The sequence below is a fragment of the Melozone crissalis genome, unplaced genomic scaffold (assembly GCF_028551555.1).
Source record: "Melozone crissalis strain CALT ecotype California unplaced genomic scaffold, PUWL_Pcris_2 ptg000005l_1, whole genome shotgun sequence".
Lineage (NCBI taxonomy): Eukaryota > Metazoa > Chordata > Aves > Passeriformes > Passerellidae > Melozone > Melozone crissalis.
Genome location: NW_026535783.1, coordinates 21,327,410 through 21,352,260, shown reverse-complemented (window position 1 = coordinate 21,352,260; position 24,851 = coordinate 21,327,410). Strand labels below are relative to the sequence as shown.

The window sequence follows — 24,851 nt, the reverse complement described above, 5'->3', positions numbered from 1 at the left end:
TTATTTGTACTACCTTGGTGTTTCCTGATGGAACACTGCTTGAGGACTGCTCATTCATCAGTATGGCTAGCTGAAGTACAGGAGCCAGTACCTCTATTCATTTTATTTATGAAGAATCCTCAGCAAAGTTTGTTTGCATGGAGTCATTGACCCTACCTGTTGCACAATAAGCAGCCTCTCAATCTAATCTCCCAGGCAAACACTTTCTAGGACAAAAAAAAAATAAGCTTTACTGCTTCAGTTTAATAAACTCTGGTTATTTGCTTTACTGATTACTGGAGACAGGCCCTCAATCTTCTTCAATTCCCTGTATTGTCATATTTTAAGCCAAGAGAATCTTGTGCACAGGCTGTTTCTGCCTTAGAAGAGAGATGCAAGCCAACCACGTAAGGGTTATACGAGCTATATTCCAACAATTAATACGTATCAGCTCTGAATTCTCTGACTCAGCTAGTTTTGTGACTGTGCCAACATTGAGCATGGCAATTCAAATCATGGCTAAAAAATGCCTATAAAGCTCATTGAGGCAATCTTAAATTAATATAAATGTGATCATTAGACTCTAAATGAAGGAACAAATAGAAAAAAACCTGCCACTTGCAGTTACAAATGACATACAAACACAATAGGGGAATTTTAGAATTAAGGTAATTTGTTTTATTTGAAAAGCTACTTTTAAGGAAGTTATAATAAGAAATCACTGAAGCCAGTGAAAAGGCATGTTGCTGGCCCCATGATTTATTTATGTGGAAACTAGCGTTAACCAGGAACTACAGACTATACAGGCAGTGCTTACACTAGAATGGACTGATACCTCACCTGTTCTTACCAGTTACTAGTAGCTTTTCACTTTTAGTTTTTAATTATAATTTGGTCAATTCCACACCAGATGAGATGCCTTTTTAAGTTGCCTTTAAATTACTATATCTTAACTTCTCTCATACAACTAGAGCTAACTTGAAACCCAATTCTTTCTACAGTTATTGTGGTGGCTATAATACTTTTCAAAACCACAGGTGCGTTCTTAGCAGAATTTATGAACACTCCTGAACCTACACTAATAAGAGAAAGCTGTGGAGGAAAAAAAAGAAATAGAGAACATACATGCATTGCAATGTTCAGCTTGTGTTATTGGTGAAGACTCCTGAGAAAAAGTATATCTTCTCATGTACAGGTAAACATAGTGTCTTATGTAAGGCTATGCTTATTCTGGCAAGCTCAGTATAGTCAAGGAACAGCCAGTCAAGTAATTTTATCTTCCCACAGCATACCCCAGATTAATGGAGTTAAATTTAAAACAGTTAACGCAATGCATGTTTGCCTATTACACAATAAGCAAAAAAAGAAAAAAAAAGAAAAAAAAGAGATAAATTTATATTTCTGACCCCAGATCAAAAATGCTGAACTGTAAAGGAAAGCAGAAGTGTTGGGAGGTTTCTGCATATGAACCCCCTCAGAAATGGAGCACATCCCAGTAATAGTAATTGCCATTAACACAGTAATGAAATGAAGGCAAGAATAGCTGGCTCAGAGGATTAGGAATGAGCAACTGACTCTTTCATTTACTGGATGCTAACTCAGACGTAGCCAAGGCTGGTAGTCACTAGGTTGCATTAGCACTGCTTGGGCTCCACAGATGGCAGTATGACGGATGAATTGCCCCAGTCCTTGGAGCAGCTGCTCTGACTCACAGAGTTCAGCGCTGCCAGCCACTCACAGGTGCACACCTATGCTAGAAATAGCAATCCTGTCCTGCAGCATTCAACATCACCAAGAAAGTATTTGGACTCAAAAGCAATAAAGAAAAATAACAAAGGCCATTCAGCCCTGTATCAGCCTCCCTGTACTAGATCTCAGAATCAGAGAGCAGTTTGTGTTGGAAAACACCTCTGGAGATCATCCCGTCCAACACTTCTGCCAAGTCACCAAGGGTCACCTAGAACAGGTGAACCACGAACAAGTGGAGGTGGGTTTAGAATGTCTTGGGACAAAGAGACTCCATGACCTCCTTGCATAGCCTGTTCCAGTGCTCTACCTGTGTAAAGAAGTTCTTTCTCACGTCGAGATGAACTTCTTGGTGAAACTTCTGATTTAGTTTATGGCCACTGTTCCCTGTCCTGTCACTGGGCCTCGCTGAAAAGACTCTGGCACCTTGGTGTTGGCACTCCCTTTTGAGATATTTATATCCATTAATGAGATCCCCTCTCAGTCTTGTCTTTTCCAGACTGAACAGCTCCAGCTCCCACAGTCTCTGCTCAGAGATGCTCGGCAACACCGACAATATCCGTCTCCCCCCGATCCCCGGCTCTGTGCACAAAGGGCCACCGTCTCCTCAGCGGCCAACACCAGAGTTGGACGATACGGAACCAGCGCCTCCGCCGCGCCCGCACCCCTCCCCGGCGGCCGGAGCGGGCGGGGCGAGGCACCGCCGCCCTTCGCCTGCGGCCGCGGCCCCGCACCTCCCTCGGCGGCCCGAGGGGGACGGACCCAAGGTCAGGCGGCGGCGGCGGGCGGGGGCCGGGCCGGTAACGGATGTGCCCGCCCGCCCCGCCTCCTGCGCTGACAGAAAGGCGGCGGCGGCGGTTCTCGGTGCGCTAGTGGCTGCCGCGCGCAGGCCGGTGCGGAGCAGCAGCGGCGCCCCCGGAGCCGCCCCAGAGCCCGCCCGCAGCAACCGCCGCCCCGCCGCCCCCGGGCCGCCCCCGCCTCGCTCCACTCCGCCGCCGGCTCCTGCCTGGGCCGCCGCGCCCCCCGGGGATGGCGGTGCTGGCCCTAGCCTCGGAGGGACTCGCCATCTTCGGGCTCATCCTCTTCGTCGTGCTCTGGCTCATGCACTTCATGTCCATCATCTACACGTAAGCGCTGGGGTGCGGGGGATGGCGCTGGCGTTGTTCCGTCACCCACCGGCCATCGCGCCCGGCGAGCGGGCCCCGTCCGCCGCGCCGCCTCCGCCCCGGGCTGGCGGCTCCCCTGCCCCGGGTGTCCGCCGGGCACCCGCCTGCCTGCCTGCGGTGTGGTCCCTGCAGACCCCGCCGAGAGACCCAGGGCTCGGGCTGGCCGTGCTTAGGGCACGGCTGTGTCCCTGCCGTCGGTCTTCGGCTAGAAACCGTCCTCTGGTTTTCTGCCTCTTGGTCTGTGCGGTGATCTTTGCTCCGTAGCCCTCAGTGCTGCTGGGGAAGGCTTAGTGTTTGTTGTGTTCTGGTATACACTTGTAAAGTGTCCTTTCCCTGTGGTAGTGGGTGACCAGGGTGCACAGGACTTACAAAATGTATGATGTTTGACTGCAAAGGCTGTACGGTGGAACAACTGAAAGAGCACAGTACTCTGTGCCAGCCATAAGCACACTTCTTTTTTGTATTGAGAAATAATGATAGTGCTAGTAAAACAAGTATATGTAGTGAGTCAGATCCTTCTTGGATAAATGCAACTGAAAATGCCTTTAGAGTTTGTGAGCAGTGTTTGCATTTTAGGGACTGACAAAGCAGATGGAACCTGGCAGAGGAATTTTCTATAGGTATGTAGGGAAAGGATTAAGAATGCGTCTCTTTGTAGATAGTTGTTTTGCTCTCTTAAGTAAAAGGCCATTCTTGCATCACTACTAGGATTAGAAAATACCTGAATTTCTGTTTGCTTTCTTTGTGCTTATCTGTTCTCCTTTCTTGATGCTCTACTGCATCTGATAGGTACCTGTGATAAGCCTCAGCCCGTACTGAAAGCAAAGCTCACAGAATGAGTCAGGTTGGAAAAGACCACTGTGGATAATCTGTTAATCCTAAAGCACATAGCACAGGACTGTGTCCAGATGATTCTTGAATATCTCCAGTGGGGGAGAATCCACAAACTCTCTGGGCAGCCTGTTCCAGTGCTCAGTCACGTGCACAATAAAGAAGCTCTTTCTAATAGGTGGAACTTCCTGTGCACTAGTTTCTGCCTTTTGTCCTATTGCTTGGTACCACTGAGAAGGGCCTGGCTCCATCCTCTTGGCACGCTCCCTTCAGATACTCATAGACACTGATTGGGTCCCCTTTCAGTCATCTATTTTCAACATTGAACAGCCCCAGCTCCCTCAGCCTTTCCTTATATGAGGGATGCTACAGTCCCTTAATCATCTTCAGCGTTCTCTGCTGGACACTCTCTTTTGTACTGAGGAGTCCAGCATTCCAGGTGAGGCCTCTCCAGGGCTGAGTAGAGGGGCAGGGTCACCTGCCTCAGCCTGCTGGCACTGCTCTTCATGATGCAGCCCAGGATGTCACCGGCCTTCCTGGCCACCAGGGCACCGCTGCCTCATGGAGAGCTTGTTGTCCACCGGGACCCCCAGCTCCTTCTCCACAGAGCTGCTTCCCAGCAGGTCACCCCCAGGCTGTGCTGGTGCCTGGGGTTGTTCCTCCCCAGCTGCAGGACCCTGCACTTGCCTTGGCTGAATTTCAGATGGTTCCTCTGTGCCCATCTCTCCAGGCTGCTGAGGTCCCTCTGAAGGGCTGCACAGCCCTCTGAGCTATCGGCCACTGCTCCCAGCTCTGTGTTGTCAGTGAAATTGCTGAGGAGGCCTCTGCCCTTCATCCAAGTCATTGATGGGTAAATTAAGCAAGACTGGGCCCACTGTTGGACCTTGGGGGTCATCATAAGTGACAAGTCTCCAACCAGAGCCTGTGCCACTGATTGTGACTCTGGGATCTGCTGTTCAGCCAGTTCTCAATCCGCTTCACTCTTCACTCATGCAATCCACACTTTCTGAATTGAACTTACGGATACCAAAGATTTGCTTCTGCTTCTTTTTTTTTTCCTTTTGTGGTTTTGTTGTTGGTTTTTTGTTAGGTTTTTTTATTTGGGGGTGTTTGTTTTTTTAAATGTGAAGTCACTAATAAGCTCTAATTAGTTTTATTCTCTTCTACTGTTGTTCAGTTATCCTTAGATCTTATATTCACTTGGATAATTAACTTCTTTCTTGAAAAATACCTGTATGGTATATATATGGTATATAACCAAATGGCAGGGTTTCACTGGGGAGCAGAAATGGTGCTTAGTGGGCGAAGAGACTGCTTTGGGCATGGCTGATTTTGGTCAGCTTTAAAGATGATAAAACGGTCCATTGCATGCTTAAATCTCCACCTGTCAAGTGGGCCTATGTGGTGCTACTGCTCAGAACTCTTTTACAAATAAGTGACAACTGAAATGGGCAGGAGACATAAATGGGGAAGATGTGCAAGAGGATGAACAAGAGGCAGAAGGATGAGACATGCTAAGCGATGTGAAAAGAAAGAACAGGGAAGAGCTAGAGGGAAGAGTACACTTTTGGACAGACAGTGCCACAGGAGCTATGCCCTCAATGGGACTGCCTCCTGTGGAGGCAGTACTGGAGCAGGGACACTTCTGAGTGCACTGTGGGCTGCAGGTAAGGCAGTCATGAAGGGACTGTAACCTGTGGGCAACCCATGCTGCTGTAGAGATGCCTTGAGGGGCTGCAGCCCCATGGTTGACTCTCCCCTGAGGAGACTGGAGCCTGGGGCAGGCCCAAATTGAGGCACAGACTCTGCCAAAGGGATTGCAACCTGTACAGCAGTCACACCTGCTGGAGCAGAGTAACAGTTTAAGAAAAAACCAGCAGTGGAAGAAAATGAGTAAGAAGTAAGGCATGGAAGAAAAACCATTATGTGCTGACCCTTGCCTGCTGCGTCATCTTGCTGAAGGTCTGGGGAGGGACTGAGAGTAAGGAACCATGCAAATGAGCAGTTCAGATAGAAGAGTGAGGGGGAAATGTTTCTTACTGAAGCAGAGCCTGGGGAAGGAGGACAAAAGGTACTTCCCTAAAAGTTAGGTTGTCTTTTTTTCCTCAATACCCAAATTGATAATTAGTTGCCTGATGATTGCCAGTAGTTTAAATTGAATTGTCTGAGTTGAGGCAGTTTTGCCTGTGGCAGTAATTGGTGGGGAATGCAAGCAGCAGCTGGACCTGGTATGGCCTGCATCTCGAGTATTTGCAGTGGTGTGAAATCTGAAAGGAGTTGTGTTTTTTGCTAATGGGAATTACAAGTGCATGTATAAATTGTATGTTAATAGGTGGAAAACTTGTCAGTTGTGGATGAGGTGGGTAAGAACTGGGGTGATCCAGTCTCAGCCTTGGAGGCCTCTGGTCTGCTTCCTGCAGGGCTCTGGAATTGCCATCTCAGTAGGGCCAGAGTCAGGAGCTGTCTTTGACAGAGTAATGGGCTGATGGCAGTGGGGATATTTAGAGTTCAGTTCAGCAAAACAGTGTCCCGTGGTTGGAAGTGAGCAGCTGGTAGCACTGAGGTGACCAAATTGCAAACTGTTCTGGGTTCACAGGCAGTTGTGGGGGAGCTGCCCTGGTTGAGAAGTGATTTGGCAGGTCTGAGGAAAAAGGACCACAGCTTCCCATAGTGTGACCACACAGCTGCCCTCTGAAGTGAAAACAAAGAAGTGTGGGACACCATCCCAAGCAGTTGTCCTTGCAGCATCTCTGGTGGTGCTGGGAAACAGTAGGTGATGGGATGTAGCCGATGGCTGGAGAGGACTCTGTGCTTTTGGAGCCTGTGCCGCTTGTTAGCATGGCCCTGTGTGAGGGAGGATGGCTGGGAGGTTGTCTGACGGAGCTGCGCATGGAGGAATGGCCTGCTCCTGCAAGCAAGGTAGTCCTGTGAAGGGAAGGTGAAGGAGGTGATCAGTGGTATTTGCTTTGAATGCTGGAGAATGTTTAGGGGGAAAGGGCTCCAGATAAATGATCATTGCTGGTGTTATGGCTGAAAATGCTGGTGGCTGGGCACTGTTACTGGTGCCCTCCATCTTCTAGAAAGGATCTTCACTTATGGACAGAAACTGCTTTTTATGTCGGAAGATGCAGTATTAAAATAGAATTAGATTATATTTGGCATATAGTGGATAACACATTTTTCCTAATACAGGCAGTAAAGAAGAAGGATGAAAGTAATTAGTCTTCCTGTTTTCTCTTTACAGACAGGATTGTTGATTTAATTTTTTGAAGTCATTGAGGTACTGCTTGTACTCAGTCTGCACTGTGTGTAGCCATGCTCTGTTGGTGAGTTGGAAGGTCCCATATGTGCTACTGGAGTATTAAGATAATGTTGTAACATGTCAGTAAAGCTGTTGTGGACTAGACAGTCATCCTTCTGTGGTTTCCCATTGGTATTTAGGAAGTTTGATTTAGTAAAGCATTTAGAATGTGTTACTTAAGCAGGTAAATGGAGCTATTCAAGAAAGTAAACTTTTTTGTATTGAAATGCTTTCAGCAGTTGTTGAGATTAAGATCAAGACAATATTTATTCTGCATTGGTTTATACTGTACTTGCATTCAAAGGCTTTGAATATCTAAGGAATATTCTTCCATTCTATATTTGCGAAATCTGGTTCTTGCCACCTCTTTCCTCTACTTTGAATGGGTTTGAAACACAGAAACATCTGGGTTAGAAAAGACCTTCAAGATCATTGATTCCAACCTTTGACTGATCACCATCTCATCAATTAAGCCTTAGCATCAAGTGCTGTGTCCATTTCTTGAATATCCCTGGGAAAGGTGACTCTGCAACCTCCCTGGACAGTCCATTCCAATGCTTGACAACCCTTTCTGTGAAGAAATTCTTCCTGATATCCAACCTGAACTCCCTCTGACAAAGCCTAAGGCCATGTCCACTTGTCCTGTCAGTAGTTCCCTAGAAGACATCAACCCCCACCTGGCTACACCCTCCTTCCAGAGTTGTAGAGAGCAATAAGATGTCCCTGAGCCTCCTCTTCTCCAGTCTGAACAACCCCTGCTCCCTCAGCTGCTTCTCACAGGATTTACTCTCTAGACCCTTCTTTGGCTTTGTTGCCTGTCTCTAGACAAGCTCCAGCACCTCAGTGTCTCCCTTGTGGGAGGCCCCAAACTGAGCACAGGGTACAAGGTGTGGCCTCACCGGTGCCAAGAGGGACAGTCGCTGCCCTGGTCCTGCTGACCACACTATTTCTGATAGAAGCCAGGATTCCATTGGCTTTCTTGGCCTCCTGGGCACGTGTCTGGCTCATGTGCAGGCAGGTGTTGATCAGGACCTCCCAGACCCTTTCTGCTGGGCAGCTTTCCAGCTACTCTGCCCTCAGCATGTAGCCCTGCATGGGGTTGTCTGACTCCTGAGCACGACCCAGCAGTTCACCTTGTTGAACCACTGCTGTGCCTTAAGCCCAGTAGAAATTAAGCATCCGCAGCAGCTCACTCACACCCCCCACTATTTCCACCTTGGTGGAGCACCACCTCACAATTGATCCTGGCCTATTGATCCAGATCCCTCTCCAGAGTCTTCCTGCCCTCCAGCAAATCAACACTCTGGCCTCTTTAGTGTCATTGTGAACATACTGTGCACTTGATCCCATTGTCTGGGTCCTCACTAATGATATTAAAGATGTTACATGTTTGTCAACTCTCTAAAGCTATTTATCTTTTTGTCTTTATTTATCTGGTAAAAAAACCTGAACTAATGTGAAGTCATGCTCTGGCTTTGAGTCTTCATTGTTCTTGTCCCACTTGTCAGTGGCAATTCTAATTACAGCACTTAATGGAAATCACTTTTAGGCAGCCACAGTCAGTTGATATTGAGGTTGCTCATTTTCTTGGTTCGTAGGTGTAAGCGGGAAGGGTGGTGCATGACACTTAATTGATAAACATACTGCTGGTTTTAGACAAATTATTTTAAAAAGCTTTTAGTTACAGTAGTCAATGGAGAAATAATGAATTCTGCATTTGTGGCATTTTGGGTGTAACCGGGCCTTGTCTGCTAAGTGAAAATCAAGACTTTTCAGAAACATATACAGATAATAAAAAACCCAGACGTAACTAAAAGTAATTAATAGCCTTATTGTGTGTATGGACACTAGGAGGATATTCAGTTTGCACAGATGCATAAAGCTCAAATTTCCTGAGGTACTTCTGCAACATTGAAAGGCTTAAACATGGCTTCCAAACCTAAGCAAAAACCTCCACATAGCTGATGTTTAACTGCTACTTTTTTTTAAATGTGAAGTTAAAATACTTTGGTTAATAATTCCTCATTGCATAGTAATTGTGATACTTAATTCTTAAGAAAAAAAAATTTGTTTCTCTTGGCCCTGTTTGTCTTGTCAACCCTTTCTTTTTACTCTTTGACCATCTCTTGGTGCTCAGTCTGTAATTTGTGTCAAGGTTTATCCTCTAATCTCTCTGCTTCTCATTGTCGTCTCACTTTCAACTTTTTGTGTGTTGGTGGGACTGTCTCCTCTTTTAAACTTTCTTGTATTTTCCATTGTCTGGCAATAGACTGGGTGAGATAGCTGTTAAGAGCAGCACTAGTTACACAATTAGCCATGATCGAGTTGCATTTTCTTTGATTTGTGGAACTGCTGCAGACACATCTTGTTGCAGATAGGAACTAGGTAAGTTGTAGTGTAAACCTAATTTAAAAGGCAGTGTTTAGAGAACTCTCCTGTTACTATCAAGTGTTACCAGGCATAAGTAAACGAACATAGACTTTGATAGACTCTGATGGAGATAATTCAGCTACTCCTGGTAGCTGGTGAGAGGTACCCTTGCCTCCTGATGGTAACCAAACTTGGAAAACTGCAGAGTGTGATTGTACTGGAGCTTCTCCAGGAAGTGGCTGGACTATGTCTAGCACGTGCAGAATGCCATTTCTGTTTTTGGGTATGTGACTTAAATGAAATTTTATTCAACTTGAGCAACTTGTGCTTAAATGTCTTATGCAGGTTATCTTCCTCAAGGTACATAGTTTTTCCAGTTATGTAGCTGATGACAAGGATGATGCAGAGTGTTGGTGACTCTAACAACAAACAGATTGTTGTCTGTGATCTTGTATGGATGGAACAGGGAATGAAGCAAATTCATGATCTGATTAGCAGTGTCTTTTTGCAAAAATTCTTTGAGGGTTAAAAGCAAGCAAAAGGCATACTTAAGTGTTTGACCATAAACTGGGACATTGGAGAGGCAGGAAAAGTTGGAAAGTTATCTGAGGCTTATGTTTGATATCAGGTGGCATTTCATATTCCTGATTTTTCTCTGAGTAACCCTTATCTCCCATAATCTGTGCACTGATGATGAGCCCTACTTTATACAGAAATCCCAAGGTGTTTGCGGCAAGTGTTACATCCATAAAACTTCATGTTGTATGGGTTTTCAGCAAGTGGATAACATTGTAGCGAGCCAAATCTGAGAGCTAGCAATGCAAAGATTGGAAGTCAAGTACAGTTACTGGGAAGGAACACAAGAAATTCATAGGATATGGAAACACAGAAGTCAGAATAAACAGAATATCCTGAGTTGGAAGAGACCCACAAGGATCATAGAAATTTAGCTCTTCTTGTGCAGGACCAGCTTTGAGAGTCACAGCTACATGCCTGAGAGTGTTGTGCAAGCACTTCTTTAGCTCCGGCAGACTTGATGCTTTGACCATGTCCTTGCAGAGAATTCTTTTTCTAATATCCAGCCTAAACCTTCCTTGACCTTCATGCCGTTTCCTCAGGTCCTGTCACTGTCACCACTGAAGAGAAATCATTGCCTGCCCCTCATCTTCCCCTCACAAGGAAGCTGTAACTGCAGTGAGGTCTGCCCTCAGTCTCCTCTTCTCCAGGCTGAACAGACCAAGTGACCTCAGCCACTCCTCACACGGCTTCCCCTCCAGACCCTTCATCTTCTTCGTTGCCCTGCTTTGGATGATCTCTAATAGCTTTATATGTTTTTTTTTTTTTTAATTGTTGTGCCCAAAACTGCACACAGGACTTGAGGGGAAGCTGTACCAGTGCAGGGCAGAGTGGGATAATCTCTAACAACTTAGAGGTGAAAGCCATTTTTTTCAACACTGAAGGGAAGTGGAGTGCTTTAGGTGGGAAATACCAGTTTTAGGTTAAGTTCCGCCTCTTGCTTGAAGTGGAAACAAATTTTCATAGTTTGCTGTATACATGTTGCATTGATATGATAATAATAGCTTGTGGTAGAAGATGGAAACTATTGAAGGAATGTTAAGTTTGAGATGCACAAAATGATCAGGTGTCAATGATTGGTGGGGCCATTTGTCATCATTAATGATGTGGACTATGTGACATGATCATCAAGTTTGCTGATGGTACAGAACTGGAGAGAGTGGCTAATACACCAGATGAGTTCAGAGAGACCCAGACTGGCTGGAGAAATGGTCTGACAGGAAGCTTATGAAGCTCAGGCCTGGAAAATGCCATGTCCTGCACCTGGCAGAAATAACTCCATGCATCAGCACAGGCTAGGAACTGTGAGGCTTGAAAACAGCTTGGCTGGGAAGGACATGGGATTGCTGATTTGTGCCAATCAGCCTACCAAACATCAGTTTGATTGTGAGCAGTGGCATTCTTTTGGTGGAGAAAGCCATTGCTGCACTGTTAGCAGGTTAAGGAAAGTGATCCTTCTGTTCTACACAGCACCAGAAAGGCTGCCTGGAGTGCAGAGCACAGTTTTGGTCTCTCTCACAGTATGAGTCATGGGTATGCTGGAGCAAGTCTGGCTTAGTGCTACAGGGATGATGGTGGGACTGCAGCATCCTTCACTCAGGGAGGCACTGAGAGCTGGAAATCTGCCTGGAGAAGGCTTGGAGGGATCCCGTTAATGTGTGTGAGTACCTGATTATTTGGGGGAGTGAAGGGTGTGAGGTCCAGGACTCATCTCAGTGGTGCTGTGTGACAAGATGAAAAGCAATGAGGACAAATTCAAGTGAAAGACTGTAATTTTAAAGCAAAGAGGACACTCATGGCTGAATGTTGAAACAGGCATTCTGGAGAGTTTGTGGAAGCTCTGTCCTTGGAGACAGGAAAAACTGGCTGGTCCTTAGCAACCTAATCTAGTTACCCTGCTTTGAGCCAGGCATTTGGAGTAGCTGACCTCCAGAGGTGCCTACCAACCTCTGCTAAATGGTGATATTTTTTTTTTGTGTGTGTGAAAGATGACGCTGAGGCAGCTGTTTGGACCATTACAGAGCAATAAACTAAGAAAGGTTGTGTGGAGCTGTAAGTTTTGTGTGTTGCTTATTTTAAACAAGCTGAAATTTACCTGATACCATGTAATCATAAGGCTTAAATTTAGATAATCCTTAGGGGAAGTAATATTTAAAAAAAACAGGAGATGTTTTTTTTATATACTAAGATTGTGGTTGGATGAGTTTCTGTATTACAGGCTGGATAAATGGGGAAAACAAAACAATGCAGGACCAGAAATCTGAGAGTGGTAACAGTGTGGGAGAAAACCAATAATGTTGAAGGCAATTAAGGCAGGCCAATTCTTTAATAGGAGAGTCAGGAGGATGAGACAGACTATTTGGGGTAAACATTAAGGTATTAGTGGCCCTGAATGATTTACTAGAATGCAAGAAACGTAGGCCTAAAGACTGTCTAGTGTTCATTTAAAGGAAAGGAATCATTGCAGTGGTGGATGGTGTACTTATGTTGAGAAGAGGGTAGATAGTACAATAAATGCATTTTGATTTTAAAGCCCACTTGTCACATCTCTTGGAGTGGTTTGTGTGGAAGTGGAAGATAGAAGGCCCTAAGATTTGGAGTATGTAATATGGAAATTAAATGGTTTGGGTTAGCAGAGATCTTATAGGGCAAAAAAACGTCCCGCTTTTTAAGTGAGCTGGAGTGGAAGAAGCTGAATAGTGGGATGGGGAAAAATGTCTTTCGGTCAGCTTTTGTCAGGATACAAAGATTGTAAAGAAGTTGATATTTTACATGAAGTGCTTCCATAAAAGAACAAATGTTGATTAAGGTGGATGAGTAGAAGGATAGATGATAAATTACTCTAAAAATTGGAATCTAAAAATTCTGTTCTAGCTGCTCTGTGACATGCTGAGCATATAACTAGTTTTACTGGTTTACTAGAGCACCCCTCAGTATTTCTGTCCATCACCCCCTGAGAATGGTGTAATGGTAAATAGTGGTGCCACAATTCATTAGGATTTTTAAATTGCTTTTTAACTGAAATAAAAACCATAATTTTGACACATTTAATACTGGTTTTACATTTTCCTGAAGACTACTGTTTAAAATAAATTATTGATTACTTTATTGTGAGAGATGTTTTCCTGTAGACTAAAAAAAATTTCATTTTGCTAATTGCAAGGTGACTTGTTTTGCATTTTCTTATATACATTACTTTTAATAGTGGGTGGTGAGGTACATATTGAAGACTAGATCGTCTCATAAGTAGTCTGGGTGAATTCATACCCTGAATTGTGTGGGATCTCAGCCTCTCAGGACTGGGGCGCAGGGCGACCAAGACCACCCCTGGGGGGCTCGGGAGTCCTGGAATGTTGCCAGAAATGTCTGGTGGCTGGACTTTGATCCCACAGGGGAGACGACATCAGTATGAGGATAGGAGGATTTCACTGGGGTGAATGGTGAAGGGATAAGTTAATTGGAGTGTGAGATACAGGGTTTAAGATTTCTGTACAGGGGGGTCTAGAGAGGTAAGATGGAGGAATTGGGGTGTGCCCTTCTCCTTCTTCTTCTTCCTCTTGGCCTCCATCTTCAGTGGTGATGTTGGCACTTTGAGATTGGACCTTACTAAAAGTGCACTGTTTAATAAGGGTAGAGGGTATTGGAGAAAAATGATAAATATTGTATACGTAACTCCGGGTATAAAGATAGGTGGCCGCCCCAGGGGCTCTCAGTGTGTGCCCATGGCTGACTGCTGAGCAGAACTCTGTCAGGCCAAGAGAAAATCTTTTAGATAAGCATTTAATAAACACCGAGACCAAGAAAAGATCTGAAGTCCCTTCTCGTCCTTTGGAGCGTGGGTGGCCCAAGGCCACCTCGGGCCTTCCCAGACCATCTAAACAGCAGAAAATCCGGCAGAATTGAATTATTTCAGTTACAGCATGTATAAAGAAAGTCTTATACTATCCTTTGGACAACTCAGGTAAAAAGCATTTTTACAAGTATAAACTTGTAAGATAGAAAGCTGATGGGATGCATTGTGCTAAGTAAAAGATTAGGACTTTCTTGCCAGTGCTGCTTTCCTGAGGAATTGTTTTATTTCTCATGACAGTTTTTTGAATGCCTGGTGCTTCTAGTGACCAGTCTTTTTTCATTAAAGTATCAGGATAACTAACAACCTGTCTTTGCTCATTTGTGCTGGTAGCTGATCTGGTCAGGTTTTGACCACTTGAGTTCCAGTCTTAGAAATACCACTTTGTAAACTAAAGATTGTTTTGTTTTCTTCCCCCTCTGTTGATAGGGCTCATCTTGGATTTAGTCCACGATGAGGTATCTGTAAATGAAGCTAACAATTCACTTTTATGTTTGCAGCTGTCCTATTCTTGTTAAGCACTTGCCTTGATCTTGATTCAATTTGCCCATGTTGTAGTGATTTCCCAGATGACTGCTGCTTTGGTTTAATAATGGGTAGTATGCTGCACCTTATTTTATGAAGCGGAAGTGTCACTTGTCTGGTCATATGCATACATTGTTAAAATATTCAAGCTGATGAAAACCAGGTATTGGTTCATGTACTGGGCTGTTACAGAGCAAATATCCCATGTTTTATATTGAAATACTTGGGGTTAAAAATTGGATCAAAATTGAGTTCAAAATTGTTACTTCACACTTCCTTGTAAACATTTGTAAGAGATAATACATATGTTTTGTGCCTACATTTCTGAGAAGATTCTTTTGTGCAGATTGTGTAGTGGTAAGGGCAGTAAATTTTTTGGCAGCACAAACCAAGTATTGTGGGTTTTTTGTGGACATAAGACAGATAAAATTTGTGAAGTTAGTTTTTCTGGTTTGTACTGTCAGAAATGTAAAAAAATTACCCTTCTAAAATGCAGTCAAACATGTTGAGTGTAGAAGTGTTATTTTAGCTTAACATTTTCTTTCAAAGCATTTTTGTTTTTATGTAATTGCTTCCTTTAGTTTCTGATGTTTCATACGGGAGACTTATTCAATCTTTCCAAGGTATTTGCAGCACGAGGGCAGTCACCCTCTCACTGACAATTGTGTAGTGCAGACAAGATGTACAGCTTTTTTATTATCCCAGCTGTGGGTAATGTGGTCCCAGACTGTGTGTTCAAACTTGTGTGAATTGGTGTTTTAATGTCTTTTTCAGCAGTATGCTGTTTAGTACTCTGGAAACATTTGTTGCTGAGTTAATGAAATAAAAATCAGATTGTCATACACTGGAAATGAAGAAAAAATGTTGGCCTGGTACCCTGCAGTATGGTTGTTAATATAGTTTCTGATGAGCTCTTAACATAATTCTGCTACTGGCAGTTAATTGTTTTGGAAGTTTTGAGGGAGAAGAAACTGGAAAAAGCTGCACAAAAGGAGCAGCCTGGGTTCTGTAGGATGCACATTATGTAATGTTTAGCAAATCATGTTGTCATTTAAACTTGTGCCTTATGAAATAATTGAGGCTGAGCTAGTTTAATCTTAACAGATTTTCAAAATAAAGGTCAGAAAACCAAATTGAATAGTCTCAAAATAAAATTTTTCTAAAGCCTTGTGTTTTAGAAGCTCCCAAACGCTGATGGGTTGATCCTGTACTAAAAGCTGTCTTCTGTGGTTGGTTTTTCTGGCCCAGAGTTATGGCCATCCCCTGGAGATACTTTCATAAACAAAACATGAATTGTGTTGGATGCAGCAGTTCTCTAAACTTGCGCAGTACTTGTTGCAAGGGTTTCCAAAAACATTTCTGTTTCTATGCCTTAGTAAATCTTTATTTGATGTACCAGGGGATAATCCAAATCCCTTCCTTCTGTTGTACCTTTCTAAACATTTCTGCCATTCTAATCTGCTTTTAGTGAGCATGCGGCTATGTGGTGACTCAGATCAGCAAGCGAGTTTTTTCTGTGGGGTAGTTCCCTGTTTGATCAGCAGGCTGGTCCAATTTGTCTTGTGGTGCTGCCTGTTTTATAGCCACAAGTGGGCTGAGGGTGTGGGAAAGCAGAATCAGGGAATAAACTGCTATTTTGATGGCAGACTGTAGATAGACTACAAGGAAAAACAGTGTGTTTATTTTAATGTTTAGCATGATGCAGTAATGGATGTGTTGTAGGCATCTTGCTATGTCTTTGTTAACTCCATTCAACTTGCTGAATTGTGAACTATCAAAGATTTGGTCAGTAAAAGGGTTCCTATTGCTTCAGGTTCAGGCACAGCCTATTGTATGGCTTTTTGTTTCTCCCTTTATCCAGAGGGAGTGGGAGGGGAGCTGGAGAGGAAGTGTGTTTGCTGGCTTTAAGCTGAGGTCTCTAGTGTTTGCTCTTTCTTACTCCTAAGAGATAACGTCAGAGTTTTTTCTACTTGAAACTGTTAAACAGATTTGAAAGCATTTTCAATTCCCCCGTTTTAGAAAAGACTGTATCAAGTTGTGGGTTGCAGGTACTGAATGTGACTTAATGGTAATACTTGGAAAATCCTGGTTAAAGAATTTCAGTAGTGCATGGAGTTTTTAAATTTGAAATGGCAAATAGCACTAGATAGGACTTCAACTGTTCTATATTTCATTATTTTTGTCCTTATTCTTAGCCACTGATTGAATGACTCCAAAATTGAAAAAGCAAATTGGTACTTGGTTTTTGAGAACACTCACCACCTGAAAAATAACAATGGTCACAATCTGGTTTGTTCTTGATCAATTCTAGTTCAAGGCCTATAATTTGACCCTTTATTTTTTTTTTTTAAAGTTTGGAGTTTCTTTTAGCTTAACTTTATTTTTCTGATTTCTCTTCCTCTCCACTACCTATTGTGATTTCAGTGCCTTGTAAGATCCCTTTCTTTTGTCTGTGGAGCTTATGTGTAGGACAGGAGAAAATATGCATTGGAATTGAATGAAGTGTTTTATTTGCCTTGTAAACTCAACTGGCATGTGATGAAGCTCAACTGTAGCATGCTTTTCAACATAAACCCCTAGCATGCAAAAGGCAGGTTTGTCTTTTTTTGTTTTCAGTGGTTTTGCAGGCATGCACAAACCTATGACTGTTTTTCTGCTGGCACAAGAAGTCTCTGCTACAAAGTGCATACCTGAATCATACCTGCCATGTTTTTCTTTCAGACTCCTATACTTCCTCCTGTCTCTGAACATTTTATCCAGGCCAACTGACTTGTTAAATGTTTTTAATTACATTAGGGTTTCCCCTTAAGTCCTTTTCTTGTTGTCCACAGCTGCCTGTTTCTGCTCTTCCCTCTTGTTGGATCTGAAGGTTGTGTAGCTATGAGGCTGGTGAGTGGGTGGATTGACTTGCCATGTGTCTGTGTGGCTGTTGAATTGGATGTGAGCAGTGACAAAAGGGGAGGATGGGAAAGAATGCCTCTCTGAGAGCAGTGACTGTTGGGTGCAGTGGTTTGACCCAGGCCAGCAGCTGAGCAAGGGTGCCTGGCACTAGCATATTTCTATAAGCTGATGTCTTCCTTTAGTCAAGAAAGGTCGAAGAGGGATATGCCTGAAGTATTACTGCAAGAGCCACTTTTGAACACTGGCATTGTTTTCTGTTACTGATTAACTGAAGTTAGTTTTTGTGGCAGATAAGGAGCAACCTCTAAGGGAGTGAGTGCTGTGAGGGAAAACTGTGTTGTGGAGTTGGTTGTGAACAGTTTTTAGGGGCCTGACCCAAATCTATGGTCAGCTCAGCCCTTCTGGAATCCTGCTGAAGCATGAGGTGGAGGGAGACCCTATTCCTGCTCTTCTCCTGTGATCTTGGCAGCACATTCAGAGCCTTATTGAACATACTCTGGAGCTTTGTGCAGCCTTCCATAGGATGCCTGAATTCTAATTTGGCAGAAGACAATCTGAAGTGGAAAAAACCAAAATCCAGATTTAGCTTTCAGTTGGGTGAGTGATTTGAAGCAGGATTGTGTGTGCATCAATACTGGCACGATGTCTTGCTTGACTGGCATTGATGGCAGCACAGCAGAAGGATTACTGGGGGACCTTTGCTGCCTGTGAAGCAGCATGATTATCTTGCTGCATCCTTTCAGGCTTGCTAGGTTGAACTGATGAAATTCTATAATTACCTGTTGAGTAATAGTTATGTGGTGGTTTATGAATCTCAGGTAGTTCACTGTGGGATCAGACAGTTGTCAGCACAGGACATCCCAGAAAAAGAGGAGAAAGGGGGAAAGAAGGAGTGCCTCTGAGCAGTAGCCTGCACTTAAACTGGTTCAGCTACATTATAAAGCTCCTCTCAAGGGGAAAAAAGGTTTAAAACAAGACCAAGGTGTTTAATTCTTGCTTTAACAAGAATTCTTTCAGTTTACCAAGAGGCTAGTGGCCACAGGTGATTCTGGCTTTTCTGTTTGTTCTGTCTTTCAGTTTTTAAAGCTCTCTGACATCTATGAGGCTCATAAAAAGAGTAATAGTGTAGTAGGTCTCCACAGTAATGCAGCAATAGTGTTTCTGTGGGCTTAAATCTGGACAGAGAAGTATAAGAATTAGACACTTGATAATAGTATGTTGTTCATCATTGCAGAGTCCTCTTGTGTTTCTCTGCCTCCATGTTTTGCTTCCTGGTGGGATCTACTAGAGCCAATCCCTCCCACCTTCACATGTGCAGACAAAAACCTGCACATATATATGTATTATACAAAATGTAATTATAGTCATAGATATTTATTATATAATACTATCTATAGAAAAATATTATTCACATAGGAAACATAGCAACATATGGAGTCATAGAATAGTTTAGGTTGGAAAAGCTCTCCAAGATCATCAAGTCCAACTGTTAACACTGCCATGTCCACCACTAAACTGTGTCCGTAAGTCCCATATCTACACAACTTTTAACTATCTCCAAGTTTGGTAACTCCGCCACTTCCTTGGACAGCCCATTCCAATGCTTGCTAAGCCTTTTGATGAAGAAATTTTCTTAATATTTGATGTAAACTTAGCCCAGTGCTGCAACTTAAGGCCCCTCCTCTTGTCTTGTCACTTGTTGCTGGGACCAGAGACTGACCCCCATGTCACCACAGTCTCCTTTCAGGGAGTTGTAGAGAATGATAAAGTCACCTCTGAGTTTCCTTTACTCCAGGATGAACACCCCCACCTCCCTCAGTCTGTTCTCATCAGACTTGTGTTCCAAGCCCTTCTCCAGCTCCTTTGCCCTTCTCTGGACACACTCTAGCACCTCAATGTACTTTTTGTAGTGAGGGACCCAGAACTGAACACAGCACTCATGACACAGCCTCATCACCGTACAGAGGGACAGTCACTGCCCTGGTCCTGCTGGCCGCGCCATTGCTGGTACAGGCCAGGACACCACTGGCCTTCTTGGCACACTGCTGGCTCCTGTTCAGCCACTGTCGATCAGCACTCCCAGATCCTTCACCTCTGGGCTGATTTTCAGCCCCTCCCTCCCCAGCCTGCGGCTCTGCAGGGGTTGTTGTGACCCAGGTGCAGGACCTCATACAATTGGCCTTGGCCAAACAATCCAGGCTGTCCAGATCCCTCCAGCAGATCAGCTTGGTGTCATCTGCAAACTTACTGACAGTGCACTCAATCCCCTCATCCTCATCACTGATAGAGATATTAGAGATATTAAACAGGACTGGACCCAATACTGACCCCTGGGGAACACCACTGCTGACTGGACGCTAATTGGATTTAACTGCATTCCCCACCATTCTCTGGCCTGGCCATCCAACCAGTTGTTAACCCAGCAAAGAGTGCATCTGTCCAAGACATGGGGAGCCAGTTTCTTCCAGGAGAATGCTGTGGGAAATGGTTTCAGTGGCCTTACTGAGCCAAGGTATACAGCATCCATGGCCCTTCCCTCATGTACCAAGTGGGTTACCTTGTCACAGAAGGTGATGAGGTTGGTCTAATAGAACCTGCCTTTCCTAAACCTGTGCTGATCCCCAGGTTGTTCTGTACATGCTATATGATGGCACTCAATATAATCTGCATCAGAACCTTCCCCGGTGCTGAGGTCAGGCTGACAAGCCTGAAGTTAGTTCCCCAGATCCTCCTTCCAACCTTTCTTGCAGATGGCTGTCATGTTGGGTAGCCTCCAGTAAACTGGGGCTTCCCTCATGAGCCAGGACTGCTGGTAAGTGATCAAAAGAGGCTTGGTGTGCACTTCAGTGAGCTCCCTCAGTAGCCTTGCATGGATCCTATCCAGCCTCAGACACTTGTATGTCTAAGGTTTGTCCCAGGTTATGAGGCCTTCATTCTGCTCCCTATTCCTTTCTTTTCACTTAGAGACCTTGTTACCTGGAGAAGAACTGGTCTCACTAGTAGAAACTGAAATGAAGAAGACAATATCTGAGCCTTTCCATATAATTTCCCAGTATGTTTCCTCTGCATCCAGTAAAGGATGGAGGTTCTCCTCAGCTCTCCTCTTGTTGCTAATGTGTTTATGTATAGGTTTTGTTGTCTTCTGTGGCAGTAGCAAGATCAAGTTCTAGTTGTGTTTTGGCCCATCTAGTTTTCTCTGTTCATAACTTAATGACACCAGAGCTGCCTGCATTGTCTTTCAAAGGTCATAAACTCTCCTTTTCATCCTGAGTTCCAGCCAAAGCTCCTTCTTTAGCCAGGTCACTCATCTTCTCTGCCTTGTCTTTTGACACATGGGGATAGCCTGCTGGCTGTGCCTTTAGGATTTCATTCTTGAATGTGATGATAACCTCCCAAGGTACTCTGTTGAATGATCTCCTAAACAGGCCAAAATCTGCCCTCTGGAATTGGCAGCTCTGCTGACCTTTCCTACTTTTCCAGGAATTAGAAACTCCATCATTTTGTGATTCCTGAGCTGCAGCCAACCTCCAATCACCCCAGCATCCACCAGTTCTCAGATCACAAACAGAAGATCCAGTGGGGGCCCCCCAATGGACTCATTCAGCTTCCTGACACCATCGGTATCTTCTGCACACTCCAGGAACCTCCTAGACTGTTTCTTCTTTGCTGTACTGTATTCCCAGCAGACATCTGTGGAATTGAAGTCCCCATGAGAAAAATGGCTAATGATTATGAGACTTCTCCCAGCTGCTTGTAGAATAATTAATCTGTCTGTTTTTCCTGTTTGGGTGGTCTGTAGCTAACTGCCACCTGGGTTTCTGCCTTTTTGGCCTATTACCTTGATTACTGCCCCATAAACATTTAACCCCATCATCACCATCATTAAACTCTAGACAACCAAAACAGTCCCTAACATACTGGCTACCCCACCATCTCTCTATCCCTGCTTATCCCTTGTGAAGGGTTTATAGCCAGCCATTGTAGCACTTGAGTTGTTGCACCGCCCTTCCATGGTGATAGCTATGTCATAGTTTTCCAGCTGCACAATGGCTTCCAGCTCCTCCTGTTTGTGGCCTATGCTGCATGCATTGGTGTAGATGCACTTCAGCTAGACAATTAGTTTGGCCACCTTTTTTTTGGAGGTTGTGGCAGTTTTCAAACACTTCTGTTGTTTCTAGGACATCAGTAACTCTTGTGTCTTTGCTGCAACATAGATATCAATCTCCTACCTCCACTGAGAGGGCCAGCTGACAGACCTCACAGCACACTGTCCCTTAAATACTGACAGTGTCCCCAAGCTTATTTCTACCATGCCTGATTTTTATCCCTTTCCCATTTAAATTACTTTAAAGCTCCTACAATGAGCTGTGATAATACCATGCAGAAATCCTTTCCCCTCTTTGAGACAGGTATACCCCATCTGTTGCCAGCAGCCCATGGTGTCACATAAACCAATCATGGATCAAGAAACCCAAAATTCTGCTGATGACACCAGTTATAGAGCCAGGTATTATATTCTGCTTGATCTTCCTATGATTTCTTCTCTCATCCTTCTTTGCAATGAAAGGATATAGGAGAAACTGTTTGTGTTCTGATCCCATAACCACTTGTCCCAAGGATGTTATTCTGTGCACGTTATTTTCCGTATAGAAGTCCTCTTCCTGTATAAAAAAGATTCCTGGTTACCTAATTTTAAAAGGATCAGATGACTGTATAAAAAGTTACTGCTGTGACATACTTTTTTATTAGCTGTCTATGGCTTCTTACATGAACTGTCTTTATAATATTACATTAAGGGTGGGATTTTATGTCTGCTAATATTAGTCTTGGTGAAGCAATGACGCTGTTAACACTTTCATGAATTTAGGGGTTATCTGTAATACTTTTTGAAATCCTCCTGTCTTTTTCAGTTGTATTTAATGTACTGACCAGTGTGGTATACCAGTAGCAAATGTCATTGTTTTTTCTTTGTGGCTAAAGGTACCAACTTTTGGGAGTATTTTAATTATATATACATGGTTAAATGTATAGCTATATAGATATGTGTATTTCATTATATACATATAATATGTGATGTGAAGAAGATATAAGGAGCTCATCCTTTTTACCTTTCTGTTACCAAAAGGAGAACAATCTCACATTTTCTTATTCCTGTTTAGGATGAGACCTTATGCCCTATATTCCATAGCAGACCAACACTCCACAAAGACCTTTTTGAGGTGTTTCAGATCACTAAAAATTCAGAGTTGAGGCAGGAGAACCAGTCCCTTTCAGAAGTAGTAATCTGCTACTTTATCTTGATGGTCTGTGAAACCACAGTCTTCAAGGAATGTCATAAGGGCTTTCTGCATCTTGTTTTGCTGTCTGGCAATATTTAAGTATCTGTTACAAATTTCTCATCAAGGTTTACTTATCTCCCTCCTGCACAATAGTTCTTTAGTTAAATTAGCTGCTGAGGGAAGGTTGACATGAGGGAATAAAGACTGTTGAGCTTTTTTCAGCTGTGTTTAAAATGTGTATATCTGAGAGACCCAGCAGCTTGTCTACTGTAGCAAGCTTTTTGCTTGTGCTAGAAGAGATGGGGAGGGACTTTTTACAAGGTCATGTAGTGATAAGAGAAGGGGGAATAACTTCAAACTGGTGGAGTAGGTTAGATTAGATATTGAGAAGAAATTCTTTACTGTGAGGGAAGTGGGGCACTGGAACAGGTTGCCCAGAGAAGCTGTGGATGCCACATCCCTGGAAATGTTTAAGGCCAGGTTGAGCAGGGCTGTTGGCCACCTAATTTAGTGGAAGGTGTCCCTGCCCATGACAGAGCATTGGAACTAGATGGCCCTAAGGTCCCTTACAGCCCAAGTCATTCTGTGATAATACTCTTCTGCCCTTTATGAGCTGGGGAGAGGAAGTGTTGTCCTGGCCTTTTTTTTGGTTGCATAATTTGGTACAGATTAACAAGAATTTCATTCTGAACAGTGATAACTTGTCAGGATTTTGTCTTTGGAGACTTTTTTCCCAGAGGAAATCTGGGGTACAGGCTTCTGTGTGTTAATTATTATTGTGATAAGCAACCAAGTTAGAGAAGACTTTGCAGGTGCTTTTTCCATGATGCTGGATAGTGAAACTACAGCTCTTGGCATGATTCCCATATGCCTGCTTTTTCTTTTTTCTTTCCTCATCTATGTATGCCAGTACCAGACTGTATAAAAAAATTTCAGATTCACTACCTAGGGACTTCAGGCTGATTAATTTAATAAATGTGGTGCCAAAGTGCTTAAATATAACCTGGCTGCATTTGCACATGTTATCTGAAAGTGCTTACGAACACTGCTCTGCCAGCAGCTGTTTCAGAGTTCAGAGGTCATTGGAGATTTTGACTGCTTGGAACTAATATCAATGCAAAATAACATATATTGAGAAAGGATTGCTTGGCTTTATAATTTTGAACTGTATGTGTTATACATGCAGAGTAACGTAGAAATTAAGACCTTTGCGATCGAACTGAACCTGCATAAGCACAAGTTACGGCTCAAAACCACCATCTTCGTCTTACTTCTCTTGGAGACTTTGGTACATGTACTGTAGCGGATTTGCTTAAAATGTACTTGCATCAACAGTGTTAATGATCCTTAAATTTAGTCTATAATTTTGACTTTCATGTTACATGTTAGCCTGAATTTCAATACTGTAACTTTTTTAATGGTTGGCCTGTTTCTCTGGTAGGTTGTCAATTTAATTCTTTCTCAGAATATGCCACTTCACATGTAGTCCCCAGTGTAAAATGATCTGGTTTACTGTTAATTTGCTGTTTGGTACATGGACTCTAGCAGAGGACCATGGTTACTTGAGTGTCACAATACCTCGGTGCTTTCAAAAGGGCAGGCTGCCCCTTTTGTGCAGGGTTATGAATAGCACATGAACTGAAGTCTTACTTAAGATAGAATGTTAGGGACATGCTTGCCAGTTGCTGTCAAAACTGTATGGTGCTTCAGAACGGAATGGATTGTGATAATGCTGCATGTCTTATTTGTGTGTTTTGCAAGGTTTCTCTCTCTCTTTCTGTCTCTTACTGTAATTCAGTCACCCTCATAATACTGTGTCAGCATGGTTTGTAATAGGTTGCCTTGCAAGAGTCTGCAGTTTTTTCACTTCATGCTTATTCACCACAGTCCTGCCTCAGAGCTGTCTTTGCAACTTAGTACAATGACACTTCCTTATAGTTTTTCCTGTTTGTCATGGCTTTTGTTGCTGTACAAAGTTCTATGCATCGATACTTTTTTTCCTCCCTTGCGTTACCTCCTTTTTGACCCTCCTGGTCAAAGAAGTATTCTTGACACTCTTCCTTTTTATTGGCACAAAAGGCTTTATTTCCTGTTTTGTTTTTGAACATTGCAAGGAAAATTTCTGCCTGGGGTAGCTATCTGAATTACTGCTTTTTTTACCCCTTTGGTCTGACCATCCCTTGTCAGTTAAATGGTCAGCAAGACTATTTCAATTTACCTCCGTAGAGCCTAGGCCTGGACAGCACTAGGACATAATCTGCTTTGTTCTGTCTTCTTGGTCAACCCATTGTTTATTTTCTGTAACATTATGCTCATGATGTCTAGCC

At 43.5% G+C, this 24,851-nt stretch overlaps 1 protein-coding gene across 1 annotated transcript in view; it reads left to right on the top strand.

Annotated features, from left to right (window-relative positions):
- Positions 1-2,700: 2,700 nt before the first annotated feature.
- UGCG (UDP-glucose ceramide glucosyltransferase) overlaps positions 2,701-24,851 on the top strand; it is a 36,578-nt gene continuing 14,427 nt past the window's right edge. Inside the window, exon 1 of the mRNA XM_054283127.1 lies at positions 2,701-2,852. Coding sequence (XP_054139102.1) covers positions 2,755-2,852 — 98 coding nt within the window. The 5' untranslated portion in view covers positions 2,701-2,754. The remainder of the gene's footprint in view (positions 2,853-24,851) is intronic.